At 53.1% G+C, this 7,833-nt stretch overlaps 2 protein-coding genes across 2 annotated transcripts; one reads left to right on the forward strand and one right to left on the reverse strand.

Annotated features, from left to right (window-relative positions):
• Positions 1-469: 469 nt before the first annotated feature.
• BKA58DRAFT_412372 (uncharacterized protein) lies at positions 470-2,324 on the reverse strand (the record flags this gene model as incomplete). Its single annotated transcript, XM_046172349.1, has 3 exons — positions 470-922; positions 984-1,070; positions 1,128-2,324. The coding sequence occupies 3 exons, from the start codon at positions 2,322-2,324 to the stop codon at positions 470-472; spliced, it is 1,737 nt and encodes a 578-aa protein (XP_046024596.1).
• Positions 2,325-3,492: 1,168 nt separating this feature from the next.
• BKA58DRAFT_403044 (uncharacterized protein) lies at positions 3,493-4,194 on the forward strand (the record flags this gene model as incomplete). Its single annotated transcript, XM_046171760.1, has 2 exons — positions 3,493-3,532; positions 3,584-4,194. 2 exons carry the CDS (start codon positions 3,493-3,495, stop codon positions 4,192-4,194), a joined length of 651 nt encoding a protein of 216 aa, XP_046024597.1.
• Positions 4,195-7,833: the final 3,639 nt, after the last annotated feature.

The raw sequence follows: 7,833 nt of genomic DNA on the forward strand, positions 1-7,833 counted from the left end.
GACGCAAGCCTAAGACGATGGCAAGGCTTGATACGAGTGTCCATCATGAAATCAGAGATCTTGCTCAGACTAACATGAGCCGTCCCAAAACTTCAAGTCTGATCACCCAGGTAAGCTTTGATTGTTTGAGCACCGCAGCACGTTTTACAATGAGCAGTGAGTTCCAAGGTTTGATGAAGATTGTTGTCGATGGTGGTCGCATAATGGATGAGCAAAGATCAGGTGGTTGCAGCTCTTCCGTTGGAAGCACTTGAGGTTCATCCCACACTAAACTGATTATGGACAGGGGTATGCTTGGCGGCACACTTCGTAATCCGCCGCCCCGCTTCCAATGCCGACAACCCTTTACTGAACGCTCGAAGGTACACGTACCAAAAGACGCATCCACCAGTACATGGGTATCGAAACTGGTTTGCGCGGCTCTTGCGCTAACGATATCCCGCTCGTCTATCTCATGAGCGACTCCAAACTACGGGTGCTCACCGAATTTGTTCCAGTAGTCGACCTTCATCGTCAACAGCCTCGCGGCCGACGGCAACTGGTCCTCCACAGCCAAGTTTGTGAAGTTCATCTGTTCATGAGCCGGTACTGTGATACTGTATCGCCTCGCGTACGCAGCAGCTTGACTGAGTCGAACGTGGCGGTCCCTAGTGACCCTCCGAACGTGCTCGATGACATGCGTCAACATTTGCGCTTGACGTCCAGCAGGTGGATGGGTCACACCATCACCCATGTTGTAAAGGAAGAAGTCGTGCAGTATCCTGTTCTCGCCTTTCAAGAGGCTGTCTGTGCTGACGTTGCGCAGGGAGGCGGTGGGAACGAAGTTTGGATGCTCCTTCTGCCACTCAACAGCGGCGGTAAAATGATACGAGATCTTCGAACGACTACAGATCCCCGGTGTCTGAGTATTGTGTGCGTAATTCTGGTAAGAATGATATTAGCTTAGTCCTCTGTCAAGATCCAGGATCGGAAGCCACGCTTACAATGTAGCGGGATATGTCCATGGGACTCCAATGCTGCATGGCCCGGACACACGTCTCTCGAGTAGGCGTACAAGTGTTCGGAAAGAACTGTCACGATGTTAGTTATTTCCCAACGGAATGAAGGCAAGCGAATGTTTCACTTGCCGTAAACATCTCCTCGAGCGACGTCTCAAAAGGACAGCAGCGCATGTCGACTGATGCAGGTGTCCGGAAGTTGGTCATCTCAGTGCCGAATACTGAAAATGCAAGAGAAGGTAATCGTTGAATGCTTTTACCCTCGATCTCGACAAATGCTCGGATGCGCTCAGCACTCCAGGCGGTGTTATTGTTGCCCCCAGGAAGCACACTTCCTGGTCGGAAGCCCGCAGTGTTGATCCCCTTTGCTTGAAGCAACTGATGGAAAACTGGCGGAGCCGCCGGGTTTTGCTCGAAAGCAGCGGCACCGCTGCGTACAGACTGCAAAGGAAACACAGGCACTTGGGTTGTGGGCTGGACCGATGCTAACAGCGGGCGTGCTTGAGGTCCATGCTGAGTAGGTTGAGTGGATGACAAGTGCTGGGGGGCGACAGGGGCCAGAAACGGTGATGGCTGGAGGGACAGGCCTACCGGAGCCGCAGACGACTGGCGTAGCGCATGAGGACTGATCCCTGATAGGGGTCCCAGAAGTAGACCCCTCCTCAGCCCGGTTGTCTGTGCAATGTCAAGGCGTGCCGAGTTAGCCTGACCATATCCATCGTTGAACGCACTCGCGTTTGAAGGTTCCCTGGCGACGTCGAGGTATGGAGTCTTTTCGGTAACCCGCAGGGTCTTTGAGTCGGTCATGGTGGGATCGATGCGACGACGCAAGTGCTGAGAATGCAAGCCACGGGGAACGAATTGTCCAGACATCTCTCCTGGCAGAAACAGATCATAATGGGTGGACAAATCGTCCTGCATGGTCCTCGCGAAGCTAGGCCACACTCCAAAGTTGCTGACTTGCTCTTCCTCGTAGGCTGACCTTACTTCGGGCGGCGCCAAGTCGAGCCATTTCTCGGCGAATGTGAAGAAGGTTATCCATTCCTCCGCCAGACAGCCGCATGGTAGCCAGTAACGGTGGCCAGCAACCAGTTCGATGGTTGTGGGTGGAGAAGAAACATGCATGGAGCTGTACTTCCAGATACATGCTAAGAGCGGTGCGATGCTCTGGCTCTTCATGCAAAAGTCGTCGGCTTCGATCATGGGTCTTGTGAGTATTGGCTTCGTCCTCAAGGTGGGACTCTCGGCCATGAAGTCAGTCGAGGCGTTTGGGTGGAAAGCCATCGGATCACACTGTGGTAGATTCAGCGATGGAATAGGAGCCATATATGCCGCGACTGTTAGCCTTTGAGTTCCAGTTCTCGCGGATTACAGCGCATACAATCCTAGGTGTGTCAATACCCGTCTCTGGGCAGTTCGCCGTCGGTTCGAGCGGTGTTAATCGCAATGACACTGCGCTGCACTCGTAGAATGGGTGCGATATCCTTGCAGGGATTTGGTTCGCGGTTCTAGAGATCTTGAAAACGAACCAGAAGGGATGTACCGGGCTTTGGTCCAGATGTTGTGAGTTGCAGGGCAAAAAAATGGCTGGACGCTCAGTCGAGGTCTGTGCCCCCAAACAGCCTCCCCCCCCCCCCCCCCCCCCCCCCCTCTCGTAGTGAAGCGCATACGTACAGGGGGTTTGCAGTTCAAAATTCGGCCGCCTACGCAAAGACAGCGCTTTACTGAGGCAAATTGTAGCTAAAGAATGCTTGTCAACTCCTCCGAAACCGGTAGGTAGGCCCGCTAAGTCAATGCCTCGTCAGTCACCACGTCCAGCCTTTCGAATCCACTCATAGGCATCACACCAAAGTTTCTTTAGCTGCTTGCCTTTTACTGGCTCAGCCACGCTGTGATACAGGAAAAGTTCGTAGTGAATGTGGTCAAAATCTATGCTTGAAGGAATTCAGGTATCCATGTTCCAGATACCAATTTTGTCTTCGTCCAAGAAATGATGTGTATACAGAATGTGGCTACTGATCAATTGCTTCCCTTGGTATCTTTTCGGCACGTATCTACTGTGCTCGCTGTCTCATACCTCCCAGTGTCACAAGCCGTATGCTCACTTGACCAGCAAGCTCTGGCCATCTAAAGCTTCGCATAGATAAAGCTACCCTTCGCGCCTTATGTGACCGCCCATTGGTCGCATGCCTTTCACATAATATGCAATCTTCTCCAGCTGCGCCGAGAGCGCGCTAGGCAATTGTCCGATCTTGAGGCGGCTTTGAAGCACAGACAGCGTCGTTGGGTCACGCTTCGATTTACAAAGCCACTGAACGTTTGTCATGAATGTGCTCTTCTCTCCTTACCAACTAATCGACTGCACAGGCAGGCCATTAGTGATAATTTATACATCGTACAACCAGCGCTCGCGACCGACTCGCCTTTTCTAATTCGGCAACCAAAATGCAAAGCGTCGTCTCCTTCCAACGGCTATTCAAGACCTATCACCAGCATGGATCAAGCGCCGACTCGCAACACAGCAAGCCCACCCGGTGGGATGTAAAAGCCCCATCCTCTTCCGCCTCATGTCTAACAATATCCAGAACTGATAGGCCCCAACACCGAATACTCGGCACAGGCTATAGATCACGACGTCCTCGCCGCGCATGGCTTTAGTGCGTCTTCCCCACCGGCGCCAACATCGCCACTGTTCCACGCCACCTGCCCAGCCGCGACAAAAGAGCTCCAGCATGCACCCCTCATCGACGAATGCATCAAACGCCTGCAAGACGAGAAGAAGGACAGTGTGAAGCCTTCTCCCAGCTTCAACACAACAAAGGCCCGGGTTCAAGCCAACAGCAAAGTTGGATTTGTCTCCGCGATGCGGCTCTCCACAGTTCAGACACTTCTTGCTCGCTTTGTGTCCACGAACGATCTCGCAGCCCTTGACAATGCATGCTCTGCAATTGGAGGTTCCCTGGACCTGGGAAATGAGAAGAACAGGAATATGTTCGAGGGTTTGGCCACGGACGATCGGACTGGCAAGGCTGCGGAACGCGAGGCGTACTACAAAGCTCTTGAGAACTTGCTTGAGCCGCGCACCAAGCGGAAGCTCGACGGTAGTGAAGGGACTGCACATGCACCATCATGGCACCCTCAGTCACAAGAATCGAAGAGGCTCCAAGCTTTCGCCTCGGTACCCATAGATGACTAGGAGTTTGCACGTCCTTTCTCATATGTCAACGCGGTTCATGGAATATGACGCAGAAGCGTAAGATTCAATAGCGATTTGATGTATAGCTGAGCGTTCGGAAAAGTTTCTCATGCTACCTTTCTTCATGTGAGCTGTTGACATATCAAAGCCGACCCTCAGTGAACATGGAACATGATGGTAAGGACATGTCACCCTATAAGTTTCTTCCCCAACAATACATATACACTAGATTCAGGCACATCAATAGGACGAATGCTGTCGGTCTAGCCGTGCTGAAGTTTGCCAAATCGTGCTACAAACTTCGCGGGCTGTTGAGTCGCAGACGGTCCACAACCCGCGTATTCCTGTGCTTCACGCAGCTTCGAGCACGCATGAGAGTCCGGACTTCGAGTACGAAAAACTGTCAGAATATTTCGATATATATCATGTGATAAAGTTTCTCCGTTCTCGAGCAGTCAGCAGCCAAAACACTGCAATTTCACTGTCGAGGAGATCAGCAAACACCACAAAATCCCCAACCAGACTATCAACATACTTACCCCTATTCGTACTAGAGAAGAGCATCTCAACTAAGTCGCAACAATGGCAAATACGTCGCGGTCGTCGCATGCTACATCCCAAGACTCTACACTGGATACTTTCTTCACTGAGGTACCGCGAAGATGCCCGGACACACTTCGTATCGCTCACAACGAACCCAGGACACTACAGCCTCTCCGAATGTTGCACGCAAATGCCGTGAACCTCCACCCCTGACGACTCTTCGGGGAGCACTGACCTTCTTTGACAATCCCGAGATTCTGAACGCGTACGTACCCTATCCTCGATGAGACTGACCATCAACGCCATCATCTGAGGACCCCTCGACATCACATAGGCCACATTTACTGCCTCTGCCCCGTGGTCGACATTCATGGCGGACCACCAACGAGGTCCCGTCACGAACTCTTTCTCAGCATCTCAATCTTGACTGCCACATGCGCAAACACGATCGCTCCATCGCACCACGAGACTTGAGCTTACGGTGGTATCGCATCCCACGTCCCTCGAGCTTCGTAGCCCACCATGAACATGAGCCGCAGCCGCGCGAGCCTGCCGCAACGAATAAACATCATTCCCACCACAGCGCAACGGCTGACTCGACATCTTCGTCAAGTCATCGAATGCCACACATGTGCGTAGTAATGAACACGCGGTGAAGACGAGGATGGAATAAGAACAAAGACGCGAAGGGGTATGGTGACGTTGGCGTGACTGCCGAGCCCGAGCCATCTCCGCAAGCATCCTCGGCGGCCAGTGGGGCCGCCGCTTCCTTCGGCCAGTCCACTCCTTCTTCTTCGACACCTCCTCGACCGCCCATCGACTACACCCAACACACATCAACACGAATGCACGTTGAATGCTGTCCTCTCCGGCGACTTCATACAGTGAGTCGACGGTGATGGCTTCTACGGCGGACTAGCGACGCGCTCGCGCATGCGCACGACACTAGTCTTCGCTGAGCCATACATAACCCTAAACCGTAACAACGTCGTCTTCCTAGATTTCTTGTGTCGCGGCAGAAGAACAGGTTTTCCAGCTGGGACATGGTTGACGAGTAGCTCCTCGCGTCCTTGAGACGCGTCACGTATCCATCCTTATTCCGTTGCCTCGCAATTTCTAACAGCAATTCTCGGCAAACGCTACGGTACTAGGCAAGCGCGCTGCTGCCGAAAATTGTCTCTCAGGACACCAGATCACAGTGACATATAAAGAGCTTGGATCTGGGGTTTCAAAAGCCCCGTGGGGTAGATACTGCTTCGGAAAGCTTCTCTGACATCTTCGTAATCACGTCAGATGGACGAAGCATCGCATGCTCGCACGTGGCTCGACATCGCCAGAGACCCTTCGTTGTAAAACTGTTCCAAGGGGTGTGACTTGGGGTTCTGTAGACTATAGGACTCTGCCCCTTTTGAACACCCACCTCGCTACGGAAGACCTTGACACTCGCCTCATGGGCTGCCTTGCGAAGACTTTCGGGATGGCCATGCATACACGCTGGCGAATCCACGTTTAGAACGGCTTGGTTCGTCTATCGAATTGTATCATGAGGATAAAGAGGCTGCAATGCCGTCCTATCGGCCTTTTGAAACACTCCGCTTCGCTGTCGCAAGCGATGTTGTCTTGTACGGCAACATCAAGTCTCAAGATCACATGAGACGGATCACATACGGGTACACTTTTTCAGCTCTCCGAAAGCGTCCACCGACGGGCACTCAATATGGACTGCTTATTTGCAGCTGGTGCACTAGCTCACAATATCGACTGGCAAGCTTCCCGGTGGACGATTATGGAGGTCGTCCGACCTCAGGTCACCAGGGTTGAGACGATGACGTCATCACAGTCCCGCTCGCTTGGTCCTGGGGACAAACTTCGCTGTCAGTCTTTGTTCACAACGGCGTGTGGCACAAATCACAGTGGGCTGCGACGTATGTCTGGAATAGGTGTCGGCAGACCCATAGGGTTACCACTACCAAATCGTAGTCAGCAGGGGGGCCGTGTTCATTTGGAGAAAGACATGATGCAGGTTCAAGAAGGCTGACTGTATTGCGACTTGACCCAAACCTTTGGTGGCGCCCTCTTCAAGACAATGACTGAACGTTTGCTAGCGCTCAGAGACCCGTCGTCTCATGTGTCAAAGATGATCGATTACCACTTGACATGTGCATTCGGTCTGCTATCCTCGCAGAATCTCAGCATGCTCTGGAATATTGTGGAAGAGCTCTCGTACTTTCGTGGTAGGCGGCTCTTGGTGTCAGCCTTCCTTGATTGCAGGGGTTTGAAGCCAGACCTCTTGAGCGCACCAGCGTATTTGCAATCAGACCGAAGAAGCGCTCCTTGGACGGGTGTTTGGACCGCCCTACGCGGGCTGCCCATGGACAGTCTCTATGCAGCGACGCCTCACCTTTAATGCCATCTGTGATATCCTCAGGTTTTGGTCTCGCATTCGATCCGCACATGGGCAACCAGACCCCCGTGCTCAGCGGTAATGGAAGACCCGCTTTACCATCTTCCAACACGAGGAGCTCGCCCGTCCAGACTATTCTGTTTCGTTGGGGTCGTTGTGTCCCGGGGGTTTGCCGAACTGAACAGGGCTGCTGTGATGCGGGAGAGGCGGGCTGAGGTTGAGATCCCGAATCCGCTGGAAGAGCGAGCTGCCGGTGCCACGAGCGACTGTCGGGGTAGTATGATGGCCTCCGCAGCTTAGTTTCTACTAGGGCGTATCGTCAGTGGTGTGTATTCAGGGGTCGATGGGAGCTGTGTCCTCCACTTGTACAGCTCAACGACGAGCTGACATGCAGTCGCTGCGTCTACAACATCCTCAAGACGATCGAGAAGTCCCGCCCGTTGGTATGCGTGAGCTCGTCAACATCAGTACCGTCGGGACTTGCGGAGGTGGTGGTGCACAACCGGGTCTTGGAGGAGACCAGCATGGTGATGCGTGGCCTTGAGATGGGCTTGCTTGAGGGAACTTAAGGGATGCATGAGCATTAACGGAGGCTCCTCATCGTTGGTACCGAGCCGCTGCTGTCTTGGGAGCGGCACTGGTGCTTCTTTTCGTAGATTTGGAAGTCAGTGAAGAGATAGAGGACGCTGAAG

Source organism: Alternaria rosae (assembly GCF_020736505.1).
Source record: "Alternaria rosae strain MPI-PUGE-AT-0040 chromosome Unknown BKA58scaffold_6, whole genome shotgun sequence".
Classification (NCBI taxonomy): domain Eukaryota; kingdom Fungi; phylum Ascomycota; class Dothideomycetes; order Pleosporales; family Pleosporaceae; genus Alternaria; species Alternaria rosae.